Source organism: Molothrus aeneus, chromosome 25, assembly GCF_037042795.1.
Source record: "Molothrus aeneus isolate 106 chromosome 25, BPBGC_Maene_1.0, whole genome shotgun sequence".
In the NCBI taxonomy this organism is placed as follows: Eukaryota; Metazoa; Chordata; class Aves; order Passeriformes; family Icteridae; genus Molothrus; species Molothrus aeneus.
This window is the reverse complement of record NC_089670.1, coordinates 1,097,443-1,124,095: the sequence shown is the minus strand read 5'-3', so window position 1 is coordinate 1,124,095 and position 26,653 is coordinate 1,097,443. Positions and strand designations below refer to the sequence as shown.

At 49.7% G+C, this 26,653-nt stretch overlaps 1 protein-coding gene across 1 annotated transcript in view; it reads left to right on the top strand.

Moving 5' to 3' along the window:
* The window catches only part of LOC136566397 (uncharacterized), an 86,828-nt gene extending 62,602 nt beyond the window's left edge, over positions 1–24,226 (top strand). Inside the window, exon 2 of the mRNA XM_066565522.1 lies at positions 23,142–24,226. Coding sequence (XP_066421619.1) covers positions 23,142–24,226 — 1,085 coding nt within the window. The remainder of the gene's footprint in view (positions 1–23,141) is intronic.
* The last annotated feature ends 2,427 nt before the right edge of the window (positions 24,227–26,653 follow it).

Genomic DNA, 26,653 nt, shown 5'->3' with positions numbered 1-26,653 from the left:
TGATATCACAAACACAGGGACATTATTACAGAGCTCACCCTGCAGCAGGATATGAATCAGCGTTAACCTTAGCAGACACCAAATATTTACTTTGGAAAACGCAAAGATATTATTTCATAAATCAGAAATTGTTCCCTTGGCCCTTGAAGGACGCTTCAAGGCAGAGTTGTAATTACAAAGCACATCCTGGGGTGGCACAGCAGCTGGATCCAAGGCTGCCCTGGGGCTCCCAGCTCAGCTGAGCCTGAGGCCCCTGGATGGGGATGCCTGGTTCCACTCACTGCTGTCCTGCAGTGACGGGGCACTGGTGATCACTGAGGGGCTGGGGAATGGAATGAGGTGGCTCAGAGCTGTTGGTCAGTGAGCTTTGAGCAGCCTCCCTCGTGAGCTGGGGCTTCCAAATGTGAGACAATCCCCAGATTCCTGCTCCAGACCCTTCCCTGTGCATTGCTCACAGCAGAGGGGACAGAGAGTGGCTTTGTGTCATCACACCCCTGTCCCCAGGGCTGCCCTGAGGGGCTGAGCTGGAGCAGAGGCTGGGCAGAGCTCCAGAATAAAGCAGGGATTTATTCAAAGCATCTCCTCCATGGAGCCACCTTGGGCAGCACCAGAGCCCAGCCAGGGCTGAACCCAAGATGAACCAAAATGGTCAAAAATGAACCCAAGATGAACCAAAATGGTCACAAAATGATCCCAAGATGAACCAAAATGGCCCCAAAATGCACGGCCAGGCACGGGGTCTCTCCCTTGGATCAGTTCTGCTCCATTTGCATCTTGCAGTTCATTGTCCCATTCCAGCTTTAGCCCATCCAGTCCCATCCTTGTTTTTCTCTCTCCAGCCCACGGGGTTTGTGCTCCTGGGCTGAGATTTGGATCATTTGTCCTTGGTGCCCAGCTGGAGCAGGAATTGTTTTGTCTCCCTGCTCTGTGCAGAGATCTCACTCAACATGAAGCTCAGAACTGCTCACTAAGGAAGCACAGAATCTAAAAAATATAAACACCAAAGCTTAAGGCATCAGCAGTGTCAGTCCCACGGCAGGCACAGCCAGACCCTTCCTGCCTGGCCTGAGAACTTCCCAAGCACCTGTCCCCTCCCATGGAAATGGCCCTGCCAGCGCCCTCCAGGACCATCGCTCTCGCAGGGGAGGTGACCAACAGGGCCAGTTCTGGGACAAGGACACAGCAGCCTTTGGGAGAAGGTGAAGAGCCTGGCCAGGGACTGGCCTGGAGCAGAGGAGCTCTCCCAGTCAGCATTCAGCCCTGAATCCCCCTGGATTGCTCCTCCTGAGAGGGAACCAGCCAGGTGCTCACCACAGCGCCTTGGAATTGCCCCTTGGAATTGCCCCATGGCATTGCCCCTTGGCACAGCCGCAGTTCTGTCTGGGAATCACTCCCCAGTGATGCAGAAATGGGAATTTAGCCCCCAAAGCCCAGAGCAGGGTTATCCAAAAGCCCAGGCTGGCAAGGTTACCCAAACCAGGTGCACAGCCCTGGGCAGGAGATGCCCCTGAGATGCCCAGACCTGCACTGGGCATGGTCACCTCACAGCCACGGTGCAATCCTTCCCCAGGAGCTCCTGCCAGCCTCTCCTTGTGCCGCTGGGAACATCCCAGAGGAGCCAGTGGTGCTGGCAAGCTGAACCTGTGTCCCTCTGCAGCAGGGCCCTCCTGGGGCTCCCCTGGTGACACAGGACAAGCCACCAAACTGCCCTGTGTCCCCAGGGGACATCAGCCCTGGAGTCAGGGCTCCATCCTTTCCGGGTCTGCATTTTAAACTGATTTTCTGCTGCTCTCCACATTTTTCCTGTTGCTTTTTATGGTTGGAAGTACTCAGTTCCAGGCTCTGCATGTTAATTCCTCCCTGCCACACTCTCCCCGCTCCCGTGCCCCTGGCCAGAAGATCCCAAGGTACAAATCTTTTGTTTCCCAGAGAATACTCCCTGGTAGAAGCTCATCTTTATTTATCAGCTGTTGTGTCAGCAAGCCTTTAAAAACCCAGCTGATCTCCCTTGCTTGCTCGCTGCAAATCAAAAGAGCCTGCGGGAAATCGGGTAGAACAACCATTAGATGAAATAAAAGCTGCCCCTCCACCTCCTGTGCTCCCCTAATCCTCTTCCCAGCGAGTGCAATGCCCCCCGTGCCAATCCAGGGGACACGGGGGCTGCGGGATCAGGGGCTGGAATTACAGCAGCTCCTCTGCGGGATCCCTGAGCAACGCCGTTTATTGTCCTTGAAATACACAGGGCAGGAGACTTTTTCTCCCTTTAATGCCTTTATTAAAAGTGATCAGCTCAAGGTTGGGAAGCTCGGCGGGTCCGCGGCTTCTCCGTCCGCGCTCCCAGGGTGAGGAGGAGGAGGAGAGGAGGAGGAACATGTGGGTGACTCGGAGGAGGAATGTGCAGCTTTGTCCACTACAGGGCAGAGCTGGGGGTCCCATCCTCGCAGAGCTGGGGCTCCCATCCTCAGTCTCATCCTTGCAGAGCTGGGGCTCCCATCCTCAGTCTCATCCTCGCAGAGCTGGGGCTCCCACCCTCGGTCCCATCCTCGCAGAGTTGGGGGTCCCATCCTCAGTCCCATCCTCGGTCCCATCGTCAGTCCCATCCTCGCAGAGCTGGGGGTCCCATCCTCGGTCCCATCCTCGCAGAGCTGGGGGTCCCATCCTCAGTCTCATCCTCGCAGAGCTGGGGGTCCCATCCTCGCAGAGCTGGGGGTCCCATCCTCAGTCCCATCCTCGCAGAGCTGGGGGTCCCATCCTCAGTCCCATCCTTGCAGAGCTGGGGGTCCCATCCTCGGCCCCATCCTCGGTCCCATCCTTGCAGAGCTGGGGGTCCCATCCTCACGAGAGCAGTGGGTGTAGCCCCGTGTTTTCTACCCCTGGCCCGCCATCCAGGGTCTTGGCCTCATCTGAAGTCTTCTTTGCCTAGGGCGAGGGGCAACAAAGGTTCTCAGCATCTCTGCAGGCTTGGTACTCTGTTCTTCACGTCCAGACATCACTCTGATCTCTTAATTCTGTATTGGCTCGTTGTTTTTGGGGTTAAGTTTGGTGGGGTTGCTCCCCATGGCATGCTGGTCTCGAGGCTGTTTTGCATTCTCTCTGATCCTCCCCTCGTTTCCCCTCCTCTCACTGTCCAAGGAGGACAACTTAGCCCCAGGCAGGGCCTTACCAATCCCAGCTGCACCTGTTGCATTCCCCAGCAGCAGATAATCAATGTTTACATTTTGTTCCTGAGGCCTCTCAGCTTCTCAGGAGGAAAAAATCCTAAGGAAAGGATTTTCCATAAAAAGATGTGTGCGACAGCCAAGAAATTTTTTCAAGGCCTCAGCAGCTCCCTCTGTGCCAAGTAAAGTTCATGCTTCCCCAGCTGGGCACCTCGGGCAGTGGCTGTGAGCAGTGCTGGCTGTGAGACACAGCTCTCCTGGGCTCCAGCACCAGCAGCAAGAGCTCCGCACTTTCTTTTGCTTTGTTTGGTTTGGTTTTGTTTTGTTTTCAAAAGCAACCTCTGGTGCTGCCATCCCAGCTCCTTGCACAGATGAGATTTTATTTGTGTGAAATGACTCCTGGGGGTTTGTTATCATTGCTCAGGTCTGGGAGATTTATTATAAAACAATTTCTCCAGAAACTGTGACCAACGAAAATTTCCATTCTATGTATTTCAATGTGAGAATGCTGGTGGGAAGAATCCAAGCAAAATATTTCTTTAGTTTTTCTCTTTTCCTCTAAATCCTAAACTGGAGAAATCCAGGTTTTTTTCAACTGGAAAATGAGAGTGTTTGCCTCGACTTCTGTGCCCATGACAATGTGAAGAAATATTTATTGCAGGGAGAGAACAACAGCCCCTCCACAGTGCAAAGGGATTTATTGGGAAGTTTCCTTGTCATGAGGGAAAACGTTGTTATGTTATTTCTTTATTTCTTCAGCTGCTCTCCCTGTTTTTCTGTTGCTTCCGTGGTTTTCTCACAGAGGGAAACACAGAGGAGGCAACGCAGAAATGGAACTTTTCTGTTTGAAAACAGAGCTGGCAAAAAAAACAAAAAGGGAAAACCCTGGGTTGGTTTCAAGCTGCTGCCTGGAAACTTAAATGCAGAGCAAATGACAATTTTGTCTCACTTAGAAATTTCCCTGGGGAAAAACTCCCAGCTCTCACTCTGCTCTGCTTTTTGAGCTTTCCAGATCTCTAAAACCTCCCTTGACGAGTTGCTCCTGGAGGGGTTTTCATAATCCTGCTGGTGAATTGTCCCTGTCACACGGCAGAGCCACCAACAAAGGGCAGGGAGTGACTCCTGGCACATCCCACCCACGGCTTGTTTCAAACCCTTTGGACCAGAGATTGCTTTTAATGAAACCTTCCACCCTCACACACATGAAATGCAGCAAATTAAGGTTTTGGAAGTGAAATAACAGCTCCCAAACCCTGCCAAAGCCAGGCTGGCAGAGCAGCACCGATGGAGTCCGGGGGTGCAAAGGGGAAGGACCCCCTTGTCTCTTGCCCCTGATATCCCCAAATCTGAACATTTTTATCCCAACTCTGGATTCTGCCTCTTTTTCTGGCTTTGTAGGGATTTCCTGGTGATGAGGTGGGTGAGAAATTATTCCCCTTTTCCCCCGGGACCCTGGCTGAGGTGCCAAATCCTCATTTCCACCCCAGCTTAGTGAAATCTGAGTTGGTCTCTTGTCCATCCCTGGTTCCACCAAGCTGGTTTTACGCAGCCTGCAAGAAGAGCTGGACACTGCTGGGAAATTTGCTGCTGATAGTGGGGATTTTAGGAAATACTGGGGCTGAAAATGGAGAATTGCAGATGGATTTGATCAGGGGAAATGGCATCTGAAATCCTGGGTAAATAACAGGGAGGGAAGGAACCCCAGGTTTTGAACAAGAGGCTAGAAATTACTCTTTAACAAGTTTTTAATTGCTTCATGAATCCATGCATCATTTCAGAACTCACAACATTTCACAGCAAACAGTTCAACACTTTCATTAACTAGAAGCTGAATGGGAAATGCATCTTTTTCTTTTCCCCCTATCTTGCTGTGTTACAGATTATTCCTTCTTGGTTTGGCGTTATAAAAACCAGGCTATTAATGCCCTTTTCATCCCTTTGGTGCCACTTGCAGCCTTCGGGATTGTCATTGTATCTCCCAGGGTATTTTTCCTGATGGAACAGCTCCCTTCAGTTCCATTCCCCCTGTGGAGATCACAGTTCCCTTTGGAACATCCTCCTTGCTGTTCCCTCTGGATTTCCAGCTCTGCACCTGACTCTGCTGCAAGTTTTTGGATAATCCATTGCTTCAATCAAATCACCCTCCTGCAGAACCTCAGCTCCTCCTTTAAAGAACACTAATGGGTGTGCAAGGCAGCCCTTGCCCTGATAAATGCCATGCCAAATCCTTCACTTTTATCATATTTATCCCTGAGCCTGCTACTTCCAAACCCCAGCGAGGATTTCAAAGTGCTCATTCCATTAATTTGAGACAGTTCCTCCAATTCTTAACCCATAAAGAAAAGTTCCACTGGCAGAATCCTCCTCAGTTCCTCCCCAGCAAACATCAATGGGAAGAATTCATCTGGATTTTCTGCTCCAGCCTTATCTTCCTTGAGCTTTTCCGTTCCTGTCTGACTCATTCAGTGGCCTTGGAGCCTCTCTGGCAGCGTTCCTGCTGCTGCTGCTGCTGTGCTTCAGGAGGATTTGTTGGTATTTCTTGTACAGTTAGCAAGTTGTTCCTCGAAATATTTCCTGGCCTGTCTTGTGATGATTTCCCAAGGATCTTGCCAGAGCTGATGTTCCTCCCTCGTTCCCCTTTTAGACACAACACGCAGCTGAGGACTCGCAGGGAGTTAATGCTGTGTGACAGGAGTCACAGCAGGGGGAAACACAGCAGAAATGTGTCACAGCCTCCCTCAGAACCTGCACTGGAGGTGGGACCTGCCACAGCTGTCCCTGTGTCACTGTGGGGACGTGGGTGGGCAGTGGCACTTCCTGCCCATGGCGGGGGGATTTGAGCTGGGTTGGAGCTTTAAGGTCCCTTCCAACCAAGCCATTCCCTGATCCCATGATTCCGGGGTGCTGTGGTTGATTCCATGACACTGACATCTCAGGTATTGTGCAGATCAGTTCTAGAATGCTCCAGGTTTGGGCTTGGCCCCCCCACAGAAGCTGAGGCACAGAACAAAACCTTCCAGCCCCAAGAGTGGCAGCTGAGGTGGATGTGGCAGCAAGAGCTCGTTCTTTGGGGAGCAGGCTAATTTCAGAGCTCTTCAGACAGTAAATGAGGTGCTCTTCTAGGAAGAGATAACCAGCAAAATGACAGCATTTCCTAGAAGACAGAGAAATGCAAATAATCTTGGCACTGCACACGGCGCAGGCAATCCACCTTCCCTCTGCACTGCAGAGCCACGTGGAGATGTTCATTCACACCTGGTTCTGCTGCACTAACATTTTCTTCTCTTCTCCTGTTCCCTGTGGTTTGATTTTCCCACTTTCTGTGCCCCACCAAGACCTGCCCTGGGCCTTGAGGATCACACTCACACTGTGTTCATTTCCAGGCTCTGTGTGCCTCCCCAGCCCGGGCTCTGAGCTGTGTTTTATGCAATATTTATGTTTCTCTGAGACGTGAGAGGTCACTGAGCCTGACAGAGATGAAGCCCCTGCCTGTGGGAGGGGGGTTCTGCTGCAGCATCAGCAGAAAGTAAATGAGCTCCCAAATGAGGGTTCAGAGAGCTCTGGCTGTCGTGTCCATTCAGCTCTGGACTCTGCTCGTGCCTTCTTCCTTCCAGGGAGGAAGAGCTGCTGCCAGTGTCTGCTCAGCACAGGCTGGGGCTGGAGCAGAGCACTGGGGGTGGATCAGTGTTTGCTGCAGCTGCAGAGAGGCTCTCCTGCCCTTTCCTGCCCTTTCCTGCTGATCTGAGCAGCTCAGGAGCAGAGCCCTTGCCCAGAGCAGCAGAGGAAAGGTGAACCCTCCCTTTGCCACCTGGGCTGTCCCCCAGCTCAGCCCTCCCTGCAGCACTTCGAGCAGCTGGACAGGCAAATCCTGCGTTTCTTCCCCTGCCTGCTCCCTGCCAGGACCCGGGAGGTGCAATGAGACCTCCAAGGTCACAGGAGGGGAAAGGGGCTGATCTCAGCTCCCCCTCCCCAGCCCTGGCTGCCTCCAGGCTGCTCACAGCGTGTTCAAAAGGACTCACGAGCACCCTGAGGAGCCGTGCTGGCAAACTGAGCACGGGAAAAGGGCAGATATGAGACAGGATAAACGTCGGTGAGCAGGGGCCCTGCAGGAACAAACATCTGCTTGCCTGGGGTGGGGACGGTTCCCCTGAGCCGTGGCAGAGCCAGAGGGGCTCAGTTCCCACAGGGGTTTGGTGCCTTTTTGGGAGCCCTGGGGCGAGCAGGGCAGGAGCCCGGGCTGGCAGGGGGGGCAGAGGAGCAGCAGGATGTGCCCAGATGGCAGCAGCTGCCTCCCAGCTGGCTGAGCCCCTCCTGCAGGGATGGGAGCTGGCACCAAGTCCTTCCTGAGCTGCTGGCATCCACCTGGAGCCCAGATGAGAGCTGGGCTTTGCTAGCCTGGGCTGGCTGGCTGAGCCCCTCCTGCAGGGATGGGAGCTGGGCTTTGCTGGGCTGGGCTTTGCTGAGCTGGGCTTTGCCAGGCCGGGCTGGGCTGGCTGATGCCCTGCTCCTGGGCTTTGCTGAGCTGGGCTTTGCTGAGCTGGGCTTTGCCAGGCTGGGCTGGGCTGGCTGATGCCCTGCTCCTGGGCTTTGCTGAGCTGGGCTTTGCTGAGCTGGGCTTTGCCAGGCTGGGCTGGGCTGGCTGATGCCCTGCTCCTGGGGTCCCTTCCCAAGCTCTGGCCAGGCTCTCACACCTCCCCAGCTCCCACAGCTCCTCCCTCTCTGTGGTCCTGGCTCCACAGTGCTCCACAAAATCTGCTGCTCGTGGGGACTCCAGCACCAGCAAGGGATGGAGAGAGTTCCCATGGATCCATGGATTTGAAGCCTTGCAAATATCCCAGGGGCTGGAATTTCTCTGCTTTCTCTCATTCTGGAGTTGTGTCTGTGCTTTTCTGCCCTGACTGCATCTCCCCGTTGGTGCTGCTGCCTGTGCAGGGTTTGTTTCCCATCCAGAGCTGGGAAATGCTCCCCATTCATTCCTCTGGAGCAGCTGCAGAGCAGCCCCTGGACAGAATTCCTGCCACCTCCTTCCAGGAGCTCTGCTCCTTTTGAACGATAAACCACCCACTCCATGGGCTCTGTTCTGTGAGGAACACTCCTTGATCCAGCTCAGATTTATCCCATTTCCCATTGGAAAAGCCAGCTACTCCTCAGCCTCTTTTCTCACAAGAATAAGTCACAAATTAACAAGGTTAAGCATTTGTTTTAATTAAAAAAAAAAAAAAATAGGAGAAGCCCCTTGCAGAAGAAGCACAATCTTCTGCTCTCACCACAATTTCCCCTTTTCCCAGGGGTGGGTGAACAGGAGGCGCTTTACAGGGGGATTTTACACCCAAAAGGGCTCTTTGTTTTTATTATTATTTTATAATATTATTATACAAATAATAGAAATAATAATAGAAATTATTATTATTATTATTATTATTATTATTATTATTATTATTATTATTATTATTATTATTATTATTATTATTATTATTATTATTATTATCATCTGATATAAATGCTTGATTATTCTTTTACAGGGGGATAGTGTCACTGCACTTGAGCAGGGCAACCCCATATTTTTCCTTTTCCCAAACCTGCAGAGAGCCCAGCTAAAGGCCTGCAGGGAGCTGCACGAGGCTCTGATCTGCTGGAGAACATTCCTGAGGCTGCAAACCAGATTTTGCAGTGCAAAACTTCCCCCAAAATGAGCAGGATTGGTAGATTTATTTTTAATTCTACATTTCTTTGAAGCTGCATTTTTATTTTTTTTTAATCTTTTCATCCCCCATTTACTCTGCTAGCAAGGAGTATTTCCATATTTTCTCCCCCTTTTGCCTTTTCCAAATTCTGGCTGTTTTGTGGTGGCAGAGTGACAAGAGAGCTTTGAAACTGCACAGCTCTGCCAGTGCTGGCAAAATTCAGCAGGAAAATAGAGCAGTGGAAATAAAAGTTGCAAAGAGGTGGGTGGAAAAAACAAGCATTTTGTGCTGCTTTAAAATGTAAAAAACTTCTCTAAGGAAAAACCCTCCAACAGGTGATTTGAAGGCACTGAACACTGCGAAAGAAAAATCACCTGAGCAAATTTTAAATTAAATTAATTTTAAAATTTATACATTTTAAATTAAATTAATTTTAAAAATTAAAGAAAATAAAATTAAATTTAAATAATTTTAAATTAAAATAATTTTTAAAACTCAATTAATTTAATTTTAAATTTTTTAATTTTAATTTACTGAGCAAATATTAATTTTTGACCAGTTTTCCTAATCTCTGAGGCATCCAGCAGCACCAGTGGCTCAGGAATTGATCTTTTTTTTATGCCTGGTGGAAAAAACAAGCATTTTGTCCTTCTTTAAAATGTAAAAAACTTCTCTAAGGAAAAACCCTCCAACAGGTGATTTGAAGGCACTGAACACTGCGAAAGAAAAATCCCCTGAGCAAAATTTAAATTAAATTAATTTTAAAATTTATAAATTAAATTTTATATATATATTTATATATATATATATATTTTTTTTTTTATATTATAAATGAGCACCAGTGGCTCAGGAATTGATCTTTTTTAATGCCTGGTGGAAAAAAACAAGCATTTTGTCCTTCTTTAAAATATTAAAAACTTCTCTAAGGAAAAACCCTCCAACAGGTGATTTGAAGGCACTGAACACTGCGAAAGAAAAATCACCTGAGCAAATTTTAAATTAAGTTAATTTTAAAATTTATAAATTAAATTTTATATATATTTTATATACAATATATATTAATATATATTATATATATTACATATTAATATATATAATATATAATATATATTATATATATGTTATATATGTTATATATGTTATATATTATATATTAATATATATAATATATAATATATATTGTATATATTATATATATAATTTATAAATATATATATATAAATAATTTTTTTTTTAATTATAAATGAGCACCAGTGGCTCAGGAATCGATCTTTTATTTTCTGGGGGCTCTTCAGCTGCTCCCGTTCCCTGAGAGCCCCATCCCTGCTGGCAGCGCCCCCCAGGCTGCGACCCCAGGGCCCCCGCAGCCCCTTTGTTCCCCTGGGAGCGGACAGGGATGTTTGCAGCTCCCAGTGAGGCTGTGCCTCGCATCCCTGCTCCCTCAGCCTGGCTGCTGCTGGCATCTGCCACAGAAAAACCTGTTCCCTTTTGATCCTCTGCCGCAGCAGCATCAAAACAAGGCAGGCACAAGAGGCAGGAGTTTTTAGTCAGCACCCTGTTCAAAGCTTTTCCTTCCCGAGGGGGGAAAAAAGGAGCAGAGAAAATGTGCAGACAAGGAATAACAAAGAGAACTGCTGTTATAACACATGCCCAAGCTGGCAATAATTAGCATGAACTCCGTGATTCACACAAGGCTGATCAATAATTTTTATTAAGAAAGACATCGCTTTTATGGACAGTTATGACACAGGTGGAGTTGATTGGTCCTTTAATTAAAGCACCATCACCACTGGCTAATTAAGAAACCACCCTTGGTAAGCAGATCTCCATAGCACGTTGCACATGAGCACAATATCGGGTGCAGCAGGATAAAATAAGAATTGTTTCTCATTCCCTCTGATCTCACAGCCTTCCTCAGGACAATACCTGGCTCACCAACCCCAAAACTCTGCTAGGTGAGTGCTGTGTGGGTTCCTGCTGGATTTGCCAGGCAATCCAAGCAGAGGTGCTGGTGACAGCCCCCTTTGGGTGATGGGGACAGCTCTGGAGCCCATTCCTCCCTTGCAGCAGCTCTGCTGTTGGTTTGCTCCATCCTGCAGCTCAGCTGAGCCCAGGGCAGCCTTGGGGCTGCCCCAAGAATGGTTGTGATTCCCCAGGATTTCACTTGCTGAACTCAGAACTCGAATTCTCCTCCCAGCAGAGAGCTGCTGCCACAGGAAACAGACCCTGAAGAGGCAGCAGCATCCTGGAGGCCACGAAACGATGGAGAAAGGCATCTGTGGAAGGGCTGAGGAGGCTCAGCTCCAGCTGAGATTGAGGGATGGGCAGAGATGGAGGAGCTCCCTGCAGAGCCCCGTAAGGATCTCTCCCAAAGGAGTGAGAATTGCCTACTTGCAGAAACTCCCATCACCCCAGTGGAGAGGCTTGGCTGGGGTTAGGGAAAGGCGTGGAAATAGCAGATAGGTGGGAAATACCTGACAATATCTGCTGTAAAGGCATGGAAATAGCAGATGGCTGGAAAATACCTGACAATATCTGCTGTAAAGGCATGGAAATAGCAGATGGCTAGAAAATACCTGACAATATCTGCTGTAAAGGCATGGAAATAGCAGATAGCTGGAAAATACCTGACAATAAAGCTGTGACCCCAGAAGGGTCCCCCTGCACCGAGATCTCTGGGGGTGAAGTGTCTCTTGCCCGTGTCACACTGGGCACGGGGTGACACTGGGGCTCCAGGAGCATCCCAGGCCAGAAGGAAGGAGGATCTGTCTGACCAGGTGATCCCAAACCCTTGTTTTCCGTGCTCTGAAAGGTTTTGCCTTGGGAAGACTCTGGCAGGGAAGAAGAGGCACAAATGAAGGAAGGAACAGTAATGACAGAACCATGGAAGGGTTTGGGCTGGAAGGGACATTAAAGCTCATCCAGTGCCACCCCTGCAATGGCAGGGACACCTCCCAATGTCCCAGGGACACCTCCCACTGTCCCAGGGACACCTTCCCCTGTCCCAGGCTGCTCCCAGTCCTGTCCAGCCTGGCCTTGGGCACTTCCAGGGACCCAGGGGCAGCCCCAGCTGCTCTGGGCACCTGTGCCAGGGCCTGCCCACCCTTATCTAATAAAACCCCTCCTTATAGCTAAATCTCTTCTCTTTTAGACAAGAATTCTTCTCCTGGCATTCTCCAGAACTCTGCCTGTGGAGCCACTGAGCATCCCCTGCCGCAGGCTCCATTCTGCTCTGACAATCCAGGGATCTGCCCTGCCAGGAGAGCAGAGCAGAGCAGAGCAGAGCAGGGAATCCTCTCCTCCAGGCAGGGCTGGGCTCAGCCATTCCCTGGAGGAAGGAGGCCGAGCAGCAGTGACTGCTGAGCAGCCCAGCCATGGGGCTCCCTCTGTGCTTCCCATGCCCTCCCGAGCTGCCTTGGGGCTTGTTCTGCTCAGGAGCCTTTGGCAGCCCTGTTATTTTGTGCCCTGCATGTGTCACTCTTTATAAGCTGGATCTGCTCCGTGTTGAGATAGACACTGATAAATGCTGTAATCACATGGGGCTGTCTGAGCAGAGACGTTTGAAACCACTTTTTTTCCTCCTTTTATTTCCTTTTTTTTTTTTTTTTTTTCCTCTTAGTGTCACATCTTGTACTGTTTCAGCTTTCCCTTTTACAGCCTCATTCCTTCTCTGGAAACATCTGCTGAGGGAGAAACCAGGGGGGATGAGGGTGCTTTGTAAGGCACACGTGGCTCTGAGGACAGGGACCATGGTTAAGGTTAACCATGGTTAAGGTCAATCATGTTTAAGGTTAACCATGGTTAAGGTTAACCATGGTTAAGGTCAATCATGTTTAAGGTTAACCATGGTTTAAGGTTAACCATGGTTAAGGTTAACCATGTTTAAGGTTAATCATGGTTAAGGTCAGTCATGTTTAAGGTTAACAATGGTTAAGGTCAATCATGTTTAAGGTTAACCATGGTTAAGGTCAGTCATGTTTAAGGTTAACCATGTTAAGGTTAATCATGGTTAAGGTTAATCATGTTTAAGGTTAATCATGGTTAAGGTTAACCATGTTTAAGGTTAACCATGGTTAAGGTTAATCATGGTTAAGGTCAGTCATGTTTAAGGTTAACCATGTTAAGGTCAATCATGGTTAAGGTCAATCATGGTTAAGGTTAATCATGGTTAAGGTTAACCATGGTTAAGGTTAATCATGTTTAAGGTTAATCATGGTTAAGGTTAACCATGTTAAGGGTTCAGGGTCCCTTCCAAGCCCAACTCTGCTCCTGTAACTCTGCCTTGTGCTCCTGGCCTCCCTCCACTGCCAGGGAAGCAGGACTTGGCTCCTGGGCTCTGGCCACCCCTGTGTGCTCTCCCCAGCCCAGCCTCGGCTCGTGCAGAGGATCAGGCTGAAAAATGGATTTAAAATAATGGATAATCCAGGAGAAAGGAGCCCCAGCCTCCTCCCTGCCCTCAGGGGCTCAGGGCAGGCCCTGGCACACCCTGATCCCGCCAGCCTGGCCGGGCTGCTCTGGAGCCTTCAGCACCCTGCATCTCCTCATCATCCCCTGCTTTGCTTTCCTTTGGGAGACGCCAGAGCCCTGTGAGGAACGGCCCAAGTGACTGAGGGACCCCTGGGTGGGATGAGGAGCAGCTCTCCCTCCTCCTGCTCTGCCAGGCTTATCTGCAGCCTCCTATAGACATTCCCAGGTCCTGTTTGAGTTTCCAGAGCTGCCTGTCCCTCCTGGCCACCAGCCCCTCAGGAATCCTGGGGGTTCTGTCCTCAGCATGAACCTGGTGAATGTGATTTGGGCGCATTCCAGAGGTGCCTGGCTGTGATTTATCTCCCTGTGCCTGCCCAGGCACTCAACCCAACCCAGAGCCACTTGAGCTCCATTTCCCACTTGCTGTGCACGACCTTTCAGGAGAGGGAAATGCTTTCCCATTATCTGCTTAAAGGCATCTTTATTTTGCCATTGTATTTCTCAGCCATTTTCCTGTAAATCTCAATAAAACAGCCGGGGTTACTGCAAGAGCTGTTTTAACAATGAAAGCAGCTTTGCCCTAAAAGTTGCATTCAGCCTAATGAAGATCCATCTGCCACAGCACAAAACTCAGGGAAATAATGAGGGGAAATAGGTTTGGTGAGCACATCCTTCACTCTGAGAGCAGCCAGGAGCTCCCCTGCCTGTTGTGAAGGAAGAGAGGAACATTTTGTGCCCTTTGGCTTGCAGTCAGTAAATAATGAGAAGCAGGCAGCTGCTGAAGGTTTGCCCAGCCCGAGCTGCTGCTAAGAGCCAGGGCTGAGGCAGAATCACAGGTCAGAGCTGAGCCCTGCAGAAATGCCAGGGCAGGGGGCACCTTTGTGTGCATTAGAAATGTCAGCAGCTCTCTGATGTTGGCTGGGCCTCACTCAAAGGCTTTGTGGGACGTTCTGGCCAAGTGGGAAGCAGCTGAAACCCAGCAGAGCCTTTCTCCTGCTGAGGGATCAGTGCTGGGAGCCCGCAGAGTGAAGGCAGCACTGAACTTGTACAGCCCTGGAGTTCCTGGGGGCTGCCTCAACACCCACAGGACAGAATGCTCAGCACTCAACAGCACTCACAGCACACATACCACAGAATGCTCAGTGCACACAGAGCACGCTGCTCACACTGCTCAGCACACAACAGCACTCACAGCACACATACCACAGAATGCTCAGTGCACACAGAGCACGCTGCTCACACTGCTCAGCACTCACAGCACTCACAGCACACATACCACAGACTGCTCAGTGCACACAGAGCACACTGCTCACACTGCTCACACTGCTCACACTGCTCAGCACTCACAGCACTCACAGCACACATACCACAGAATGCTCAGTGCACACAGAGCACGCTGCTCACACTGCTCACACTGCTCACACTGCTCACACTGCTCACACTGCTCAGCACACACAGCACACACTGCACACATACCACAGAATGCTCAGTGCACACAGAGCACACTGCTCACACTGCTCAGCACTCACAGCACACACTGCACACATACCACAGACTGCTCAGTGCACACAGAGCACACTGCTCACACTGCTCAGCACACACAGCACACACTGCACACATACCACAGAATGCTCAGTGCACACAGAGCACACTGCTCACACTGCTCACACTGCTCACACTGCTCAGCACACACTGCTCACACAGCACACACTGCTCACACTGCTCACACAGCACACACAACTCACACTGCTCAGCACACACTGCTCAGCACTCACACCTCACACAGCACACACATCCCACCCCATCCCCATGCTCAGGGCCCTCAACAGGAAGGGCACAGCCTGGGAGAGGCCGTTCTGCAGCCCCGTCCTTCACTCCCTCCCTGTTCCACGAGCTCCCAGCACTAACAGCACACGCTCCAAGCACACTTCCCTGCTTTTCTCCCTGCTCACAGCCAGCATTTCCATTTCCTCTCCCATTTGGGAAGGCAGAATGACAGCACAGACCAGGACTGCTTTAACAAAAGTGTTGGCGAGGCAGCGCTGGAGCCCATTAAGCGAGAGCTTGGCTCTCCTGCTAATTTTCATTTTAATAAAGAACAAATGGGCTGAGCTGCCACACAAAAGCGTGGAGCTGCTCTGAAAGGAGCAGGAAGGGAGCTGGGAGCAGCACAGCCCTGCTGTGTTATTAGGTTTTGGGGATGGAAAACTCCTACAAATCATTTGTGGCCGTTGTCTAAATGGAACGCGCAGGGAATAATTTGGAGCAGGGAAGCATTAAGAAAGTAAAGGATCCACTTCTGCCCTCGTTTGCTCAGCTTAAACACCTTGCTTTGTTTGCTGCCCTTGTTAGAGAAATTGTGCCTTGGTTAAACTTAAAATATGAGTGTGATTATGGAACCCAAATATAAACCAATACAGAGCAGAAAAACACTATTCATAGGCACGGAGAGCAGGAGCTTTACATAATTTCCATAGTGTGTCATGCATTTCTAGGAAGGAGAAAAAGGTCTGGAAAAGAAGCAGCTGACAGGGAAATCATTATGAGAGATTTCTATGCTCACGGGGTAGCCCTAAATGAGAATAATGTTGCTCTGGAAAATAACACTTGCAAAGTTATTTGGGCCTGAAGTTCCCCATGGGCTCCTGGGTGCTTTGCAGAAGTGCTGAATCAGGGCAGAGGAGGCAAAACATTTGCTCAGGAGCCAGGCAGGGAAATCAGCACTTCTGGCTCCCAGCATGGCCTGCAAGGCTGCAGGAGAGGATCCTGAATCCCCCTGCATCCCCCTGAATCCTCCTGCATCCCCTGCATCCCCTGCATCCCCTGCATCCTCCTGCATCCCCTGAATCCTCCTGCATCCCCCTGAATCCTCCTGCATCCCCTGCATCCCCTGCATCCCCTGCATCTTCCTGCATCCCCTGCATCCTCCTGCATCCCCTGCATCCCCTGCATCCTCCTGCATCCTCCTGAACCCCCTGAATCCTCCTGCATCCTCCTGCATCCCCTGCATCCCCTGCATCCTCCTGCATCCTCCTGAACCCCCTGAATCCTCCTGCATCCTCCTGCATCCCCTGCATCCCCTGCATCCTCCTGAATCCCCCTGCATCCTCCTGCATCCTCCTGCATCCCCTGCATCCCCTCCATCTCCTGCATCCCCTTCATTCCCTGCATCCCCTGCATTCCCTGCATCCTCCCGCATCCTCCTGCATCCTCCTGCATTCCCTGCATCCCCCGCATCCTCCTGCATCCCCCTGCATCCTCCTCCATCCCCCTGAATCCTCCTGCATACCCCTGTATCCCCTGTCTCCTCTGTATCCCCTGCATCTTCCTGCATCCTCCTGAATCCCCTGCATCCTCCTGAATCCCCTGCATCCCCCTGCATCCTCCTGCATCCCCCTGAATCCTCCTGTATCCCCTGCATCCCCTGTATCCTCCTGCATCCTGGGCTTGTCTGGAAGCAGGGAGCAATCCGTGGGGGCAGGAGCAATTTTTGGGGACAAGGGCAATTCATGGGGACAGGAGCAATCCATGGGGACAGGAACAATCCATGGGGACAGGGGAAATCTGTGGGGACAGGGGAAATCTGTGGGGACAGGAGCAATCCATGGGGACAAGATTAATCCATAGGGACAGGACCAATTCATAGGAACTGAAGCAATCCATGGGGACAGGAGCATCCTCCTGCCCCTTCCATGGGGCTGAGCTGTGTCTTAGCCCCGGGGCATGGGCAGGGTGTGAGCCAGAGCTGTCAGCGCGGTTGAACAAGCCTGAAAGAGAGAATGGGACAAATGGATCCGTCCCTGGTCCTGCCAGGCTCTTCCGGCAGAGCTGGGGAAGCACCAGCAGCCCTGAGGCCATGTCCAAGCCCCAGTGCGCTGGCACTGCCTCTGCTTGATCCTCCAAAAATTGAGTCAGGCTTTAAAGCCAAACTTTGGAGCCATCTAAACTCAACCAGGATAGAGAGAGTGCTCAGGAATGTGGAGAAACTCAGGCCCTCCTCAGCTGGGCCTGTTCCTTTAAGCAAAACTTCAAATCTGGTGCTAAACGCTCACTCCATGCTTTCATTTATTTATTTATGCTTTTAATTCTCTCCTCGATGCCGGGAAACATATTTGCATTTCATTAAAATGTATTTTCCCCACTTAGTTCTGCATTCTTTCCTGGCAAATGTTGCCTTTTTGTCGTTTTCCCCGGGCCTGGAGCAGGCTCAGCCTGGTGCAGCTGCTTTGCTTGAGCAGCCCCTGGAGCCTCAGGCTGGTTCCTGCTCCTCCTGGATCCCGGAGTCCTTGGATCCCCAGCTCATGGTGGAGCACCAGGGCACACAGAGCAGCTCGTGGGTGCAGAAATCTGAAGGATGTGGGCAGGTCCTGGGTCTGCAGCCCTGCCAGAGGGGCTGGGGGTGGCACTTAGCAGGGCTGGGGCACATCAGTGCCATCAGTGCCAGCTTTTCCAGCCTTCTGGGGTCTCCCTTCTTCTATTCTTTAGTGTCGTTTGGTACAGCATTTTTAATATAATATCATAATGTAGTATCGTAATAGAATATAACATAACATAACATAACATAACATAACATAACATAACATAATATAATATAACATAATATAACATAACATAATATAATATAATATAATATAACACAATATAATATAACATAATATAATATAACATTATAATATAACATTATAATATAATATAATATGATATAATAGAATACAATACAACATAACATAATATAATATAATATAATATAATATAATATAATATAATATAATGTAATGTAATGTAATGTAATGTAATGTAATGTAATGTAATGTAATGTAATATAATATAATATAATATAATATAATATAATATAATATAATATAATATAATATAATATAATACAATTAATATATAATAAATCAGCTTTCTGAAACATGGAGTCAAGATTCTCATCTCTCACCTCGTCCTGGGGACCCTCAAACACCACCCCAGGCAGACAGAGCCAGGGACAGAGCTTTGGGCACCACAAGGGGGGTCAGTGTCCCCAGCCCAGCACCCCCAGCATCCCCAGGGGTCGCTGCTCTGTCCCTGCAGGGAGCCCCAGGCAGCTCCATCCCACACAAAAGGGACGATTGGGGCAGGATGGGGCTCCCAGGCCCCACTGAACCCTCACTGCTGGGGCTGGCAGGTGATTCCCAGTCCCCAGGGAGCCCAAAGGAGGCAGCTCCATCCCACAGGATGGCAGCGACTCCACTGCAGGAATGCAAATAAATCCCCTTTTCTTCCTGCTAATTTGTTTCCGTGCAGAATAAATTGAATATGTAATTTCATTTTCTCTCTTGGAGCATTAACAACCTTGGAATTGTTGGGATTCACAATGAAGACAACAAACAAGTAATTACTGACGAGCTGATATGGCTGTGGAGAGGAGAATGCCATTGATTTTAATTCTCGGCAGCCCTGTTTACTCTCCCCTTGCATTAGGCATAATAAAGTGCTACAGTGGATTATGTTCTGCTGTAAAACAGTTCTTATCAGCCTCCACAAACTGCTCCTCACCAGGGGACAGCCCTGCACCAGCCACCCCTCACCAGCATCCCCTGGGCAGCCTCTCCACCCTCACAGGGAGCAATTCCCTCCTAATATTTCATTTCAATCTCTTCCCTTTCCATTTAAAACCATTCTCCTTTTCCCACCACTCCAGGCCCTTGTCTGAATTCCCTCTCCAGCTCTCTGCAAACCCTTTGGGGTTCTGGAAGGGGCTCCAAGACTGAGCTCCCCTGTGCAAGGCCATGAGCAAACTGCTAATTGAGAAATATTAATTTCAGCAGCCAGCAGCACAAACCCCCTGACAGAGGCTCAGGAGGTGAAGTTTGTCCTGTGCTGTCCCCTCCCTGTGCAAACCCAGGGCACTGCAGGGAATATTTCTGTGTCTGCTCTGGGGTGCCCTGAGCCCCAGGGCAGCACTGACTCTGACCCTCACTCATGGAGAAAGTTTCCTGAACTCCAGAATAGACTGGAACCCACAAAAGTGTGAAATAGATTATAGAGAGCAGTGCAGGTGAATCACCTGGTGAGAAATTGAGGTTTTGGGGTTTTTAGTGTGTTGTGGATGGCAGCAAGATGGAGGGCACAGGGTGTCATCCTGGGTTTCATCTTCTTCATGCTTCTTCTTCCTCCTTCTCCATGGGTTTGGGTGGCATTTTGTAATTGGGCAGAAAAGTCCCCATTGTGGGCTCTGTGGGATCAGTTATTGGGTTAAAAGGGAAAATAATCCAGGTGTCAGCTCTTAATTGGATAATTTAGCTTTAAAAGACCTTGGAACCAGAGATTGTGGCCATTTTGTGCCTTCTAATGGAAAGCTGCAGAACTCAGGGTTGTGAGGCTGTTTCACTGATAATAAATAATAAACCCCTGAGTCCCAACATGAAATCCTGTCTCAAGTGCCTTCAGTCCAGCCCCAGGAGAACCCACAATGGTTCCCCCACAGCTCCCAGGGCTGGGCAGGACGTGCTGCCCCTTCCAGAGGCACAGGGATGCTCTGAGTTTACCACCTTCAGCCCAGGGAGGCTTTGGCTCCTTCTCCTCGTGTGCCTGGGGGCACAGCCCCAAGGAAGGTGCTAGAAACCCCTCCAGTCCCTGTTTCCATTGCCTCCCCACCACCTCTGGGGGTGTCCCTGCAAGGAATCCTTGGAGTTTCATTAAAATGGGCCTTTTCCCATGTCTGTGCTGCTTTCTGAGCTCCACCTTCCCCTCTATGAGATCCCTGATGCTCTGCCTTAAACTGGCTCCTGGTGTTCGGGCAGAGCTCACCAGCTCTCAGAATGATCTTTCTGAGCCTAATTAATTATTTAAAGAAGTTTAAATGGTGAGTGATCTTTAAAGAAGGCATTGTCTCATCTCAATTATCTTTTCAGAGGTTTCTCTGCTCTCCCTGAGTTGGGTGAGAGCCTTGCTTAAGCACTGGCAGATAACTAATTCCCCAATTAATAGAACTAATGTTTACTCAGGGATGAATTCCTATTTTAGCAGCACTTGCAGCATCAGTGACCTTGCTAAACTCCCACTCTGAGTGTTTCTCTCACAGGACACAGACACACGGATTTTATTACACAAATATTCCTCTTTATTACAAGATATTCCCAAATTAACCTCTTGCAAGAGGCTTCTCATTTGATAAAGAGCACAGGTTGCTGCACTGAGGAAAAGCCATTAACATCTAATTAAAGACCAGAATTATCCAATAGGATTTCTTGGTATCTCCTCCAAAACTTTTTCTTCCTCTTCAACTCCCAAACGGCGTGAAAAATGAAGGGTGAAAAGTCCCAAGAAATAAATGATAATAAAAGAAATATAAGGAATATATAAAATATTTTATATATAGATATAAAATACATAAATAAATATTAAACATATCTAAATATATTTATATAAATAATATATAAATATTATAAATAATAAAATAAATCCTCTCAGGATGAAATCTGCAGCCTCTCATGAGCAGGTTCACGTGAAAGCATTGGGATTGGGAATTTTTAATTGACAACTGGGAATTGGGATTTTTGGGTGAGGGAAGCTCTGCTGGCACAGCTCAGGGATTCTGAACCAAATTTATTTCCTCTCACTCCTTACAACTTCCTAAAATCCATTCCTGCAGGCTCTTTCCCATTCAGCTTCGGGGCTGTGGGAGGTGAGGTGATGCTGGCCAGAATTTTGCTGTTAATTTATAAGCTGGAAAATGCTGCATCCCCATTTTTCATAACCTGGAAAATGCTCCATGCCCAGTTTTTGGGAAGCACAAAGCCCTGCCTCGGGGCAGCCACTGCCATTAAAGGGCTCTGGAAATGCTCTGGGCTGTGCAGACCCTCAGCCCCATCCCAGGGGAGGGAGCTCTGCCCCAAACCAGCCATTTTTGGGTAAATTTTTCATGCAGACCGAGTTTAAATAGACTTTTCCCTGCATATACTTAATTTAAAGTCCATTTAACAATGCTAGTTTGGTGTATTTTGATTGAATTTTAATTGGTATTCAAGTGAGCTTGAGACTAATTGTCAATTAAAAATGCATAACTGGATGTGAAACAAATTTCCAAAGTAAAAATCCCAATAAATTCGTGTTAAGCTCTATAACTGCTTAAATATACACTCATAAAATGTTTGTATCATGGCAGGGCTATGGAGTGGAAGATTTCCTGATGGTTTTTACTCACACCCCCTAAAAGTTACAGAATTGAGGAGGGAAATGATGATTATCCTTGACTCAAGGACCTCCAGAGCTTCTCACTGCAAAGGATTTGATTTTTTCCCTGCTGCAGGGAAAGATCTGGGATGCTCAGAGCTCCTGTTCCATCAGAGCATCTTCCGCCCTTGAGGGAATGCAGAATAATTTTTGATATTGCTACAAACCAGGTATTAAAGAAAGCACAACTAACTCCAAACTGAAATGATGTAGGAAAACAGGCTCTGGAAGAAGCAGCCCTGTGGTCAGTCTGGTGATATGAGGAAAAATCAATGTTTTTGCTGTTCCAGAAGGTGCTGATCCCTCCTTCCCTCAGCTGGGCTCTGTTCATCCTGCAATGAGCTGTTCTGCCAGCCCAGCATGATGAAATACTCTGCCACCCCTCTGTAGATATCATTACCAAGCTATTTTGTATATCATTAAAAATAGAAGAGCTCAGGTTAGTCAGATGAGACCTACTTTCCCTGAGGTTGTTGACTGGTGTTATTTTAGTCCCATTTTGACACAATCCCATCCCAGCGTTCCCATGATGGGGTCAAACCCCCCCAGCCCCTCTGGACTGGGCAGGGCTTTAACGCCCCCTGACCCTCAGGGGTGTCCCCAAGGGAACCAGCCCTGTCTGGGCTCCCTGGCACAGCTCTCTCGATGCTTGCAATGTAAATATTTTCCCTGCTGACAAACATTGTTTAACATCATCCTTCCCTGTCAAAGGGCTGGAAAAATAATTCATCCTCCTCATGTACTATTCACCTCGCTTCTTCCCAAATTCAGCATGGATTGATTTCTTTATGTTCATCAAGATTTATGCCTTTTTTATCCCTTTGTTGTGCCAGGCACAGCTTTTCCCAGGTGCTCCAGCGTGACAGCGATCCCCAGTTCATAACTTCCAACATGCCTTAATTGCCACCAGTGTTTCTGGGGCTTTATTTTCTGTTTTATTTCACCTGTGTGGCTGCTGTCTGTGCTTCCTTCCTGCATTCCATAGTTAGATCATCAGGGAAGGGAGGGGAAAATGGGAGAGGCTGGACAGAGCTAAAGGAATAAAGTGGGGATTTATTAAAAAAAAAACCTTCATAGGATGCACCTTGGGCAGTGCAAGAGCCCAGGCAGGGCTGCACCCAAGGTGGGCCCAGGATGGACTCAGAGTCAGGAGTTTTCACCCTTTGATGAGTTCTGCTCCATTTCCACGCTGGGGTTCAGTGCCCAATCCCAGCTCCAGGTGATGCAGTCCCACCCTCCCAGGTTGCTCTCCTCCATTCCCTGCTGTTTGCACTTTTTGGGGCTGAGGCTGCAGCGGTGTCCTTGGTTCTGGGGCTGGGAAAGGATTGTTCTGTGTGCCTGAGCTGGGAGGAGACCTTGCTGACACTTTCTGTGCAGTTCAGAGTTATTTACCAGTGCAGTGCAGAGCCTGGGAAATAGGAAAGATAAAACTGAAGGCTCAGAGCAAGCTGGTGATGCACATCCCGTGGTGCAGGTGAGGCAGGGGCAGTGGGCAGGCCCTGGCTGGATCCAGCTGTGCCAGCTGCTGCCCTGCCAAGGGGTGGCACTGGGCTGTGCCTGTCACTGTCCCTGTGCCTGTCCCTGTCCCTCACATGGCCCTGGTGGCTCCCAGGAGCAGCTGCCATCGCTGCCCTCATTGCCCTCACTGCCCTCACTGCCATCACTGCCTTCATTGCCATCACTGCCATCACTGCCCTCACTGCCATCACTGCCCTCGCTGCCATCACTGCCATCGCTGCCATCACTGCCCTCACTGCCATCACTGCCCTCACTGCCATCACTGCCCTCGCTGCCATCACTGCCATCACTGCCATCACTGCCATCACTGCCCTCACTGACATCACTGCCCTCACTGCCATCACTGCCATCGCTGCCATCACTGCCCTCACTGCCATCACTGCCCTCGCTGCCATCACTGCCCTCGCTGCCATCACTGCCATCACTGCCATCACTGCCATCACTGCCCTCGCTGCCCTCACTGCCATCACTGCCATCACTGCCTTCATTGCCATCATTGCCATCACTGCCATCACTGCCATCACTGCCTTCATTGCCATCACTGCCATCACTGCCATCACTGCCATCACTGCCTTCATTGCCATCACTGCCCTCACTGCCATCACTGCCTTCATTGCCATCATTGCCATCACTGCCATCACTGCCATCACTGCCTTCATTGCCATCACTGCCATCACTGCCCTCACTGCCATCACTGCCATCGCTGCCCTCACTGCCATCACTGCCTTCATTGCCATCACTGCCATCACTGCCATCACTGCCATCACTGCCATCGCTGCCCTCACTGCCATCACTGCCTTCATTGCCATCACTGCCATCACTGCCATCACTGCCATCACTGCCCTCGCTGCCCTCACTGCCCTCACTGCCCTCACTGCCCTCATTGCTCTCATTGCCCTCACTGCCATCGCTGCCCTCACTGCCATCACTGCCCTCGCTGCCATCACTGCCCTCATTGCCCTCATTGCCATCACTGCCATCACTGCTCTCACTGCCCTCATTGCCATCGCTGCCCTCACTGCCCTCACTGCCCTCACTGCCATCGCTGCCATCGCTGCCATCACTGCCATCACTGCCATCGCTGCCCTCATTGCCTCACTGCCCTCATTGCCTCACTGCCCTCACCATGAGCAGCAGAACAAGACTGAGGAATGCCAGAGCGTGGCAGGAGCTGGCTGAGGACAGCAGCTGTGTCCTGGGGCAGGTTCAGTCACACATTCTGCCCAGCCCCAGCTCCCAGGGATGGGAAATGAACCATTTCCCTCCTCCCTGGCGGGAGACACTGCTGAGAGAACAAGCAGAGCCCAAGGAGCAGAGGGAAGCAGGAATGGTTTCCACACAAGCATTTAAAAAGCATCTTTTTTTTCTCCCCCTGAAAATGAAACAAAAAGCTGCAAGTTTGCAGCCAGCTGGGAACAGCACAGCCAGGAAGGAGCTGGAAGAGGTACTTGGAGATCTGTTCTGCTCCCACCTCACACAGGTGATCATCCATGCCCCTCCAGCATTTCCCTCTGTTTTCTTGGGATACCACTGGTGGGAAGGGCAGTGGTCCATGAATTCTTCACAACTCTCTCCACTCAGGGGAGAACCACCAGCCCTGACAGCACTGACAGCAGAAGTTTTCATGTTTCAACACAGGAATAACAATCCAGAGATTATGCAGATGGGTGAGCTGTGTTCATGACTTTTAAATCTGACTTAAAACCAGTTAAACTGAAATCTTGAGCAGCCTTTGGGAAAAGGAACATCTGACAAACCCACAAAGCGTTGCTGATGCTGAGGGGGGTTTGGGGCAACTCCTTTAAAGGCATCCCTGGATGAAAAGAGCCACCAGCTTTGAGTAAACACACAAACCAAATCCCTCAGGAGCGGCAGTGCCCAGCTGGAAATCTGCTGGAAATTCACGCACACCACGAGTTTCCCAGGGCTGTGGAAGCCCAGCTCAGCTCTGACTTCCCAAGCACAAGGGATGTCAGGGACATGGAGAGCTGTGGTGTGACCAGAGCAGGCTGTGCTGAGGCTGCAGCTGGCAAAAAGGGAATGGGAATGGGAATGAATGGGCTGGGATTGCCTGCTGGGAAAGGAGGGACAAGAGCTGCCCTTTGGAGTGCTTCCACTCACAAGCACTTGCAATACTCCCTGGCAAGGTCAAAAGCCCAGGTGTGCCTCTCCAGTGCCCTCCTCCCCACCCCTGTGAGCTGCACTCAGCTGCTGAAGGACCCTCCTGGGCCCAGGGAGCACCAATTATCCCATGGACAGGAATCATCCAGGCAGTGCAGCCACCCCAGGCCATCCCAAGGACACCAACCAAGGTCTCCCTGGGCTCCTCAGGGACTCCCTGGGCCTCTCCTGCCCAGGTGGGAGATGTTGGGAGCACAGGGCAGGAATGAGCCTGCACAAAGCTCTGGGTGATTCCCTCACCTGCTCCCCCGTGCTCCAGGATTGCTCCAAACCCAGCTCTCAAGGGATTTAAATAAGGATGGAGGAAGGCCACCGGTGCCTAGGTTTATGTCACACACATCTTTCCATGAAAATCCTTTCCTTGGGATTTTTCCTCCTGAGAAGCTGAGAGGCCTCAGGAACAAAATGGAACCAATGGTTATCTGCTGCTGTGGGATGCAACAGGGGCATCTGGGATTGGGCTCATGTGGGTGTTTCTAGTTAATGGCCAATCACAGCCCAGCTGGCTCAGACTCTCTGTCTGACACACAAGCCTTTGTTATTCATTCTTTCTTTTTCTATTCTTAGCCAGCCTTCTGATGAAATCCTTTCTTCTATTCTTTCAGTATAGTTTTAATGTAATATATATCCTAAAATAATAAATCAGCCTTGTGAAACACGGAGTCAGATCCTCGTCTGTTCCCTCATCCTCAGACCCCTGCAAACTCCATCACAGGCTTAGGCATGAACTCAGATTTTAGGTGAACTCAGCCTGTTTCCTTTAGCTGCTGCTGAATTTCACCAGTGGGAGAGTGGGACACCAATCTGGTGGCCTGGGGTTTTGGAAAAAAACAAAAAACCATGAAAATCCAAGGGCTCAGAGAGAGGTGGCACTTCCCCATCCTCATTGCCAGTCTGCCAGTGCAAATTATTTTCTCCTGGCTGCAGCTTTTGGGGCAGAAAAACCATCATGGACGAAAGATTGGCATCTCCCAAAGCCTCTGGCCAGGGCAGCGTGGAGCCCAAAGGCATAAAGTGAATTTTGGTCAGCCCTGGGCTGGATTGGCTGCACCAGAGGAAGGGACAGGGACAGGGACAGGGACAGGGGAGAGTGATGGGTCCCCCAGCAGGGGATGAGGAGGGTCTGGCCAGGAGAGCCAGGCCAGGCCCACTCTGGGAATATTTCACCTTCCTGCCTCCTCCTCACCGGGGAAACAAAAGAGATACAGATGCTGGGCCATAAATTCTAAAGCAATTCTGCTGAGAACCTCCTTTTGAATTTAGAGGCAAATTCTTCATATAAATGGATTGAGAAATTCTCCCTCTGAAGTCATCCATCTCCTAATAGGACACCCTGACAGCAGCTGAGTCAATCCAGTGTCCGCTGTTGATTTGAGGCTGTTCATCCAAGGCTGACATGACATTTCTTTTGTTGACAGAGCTCAT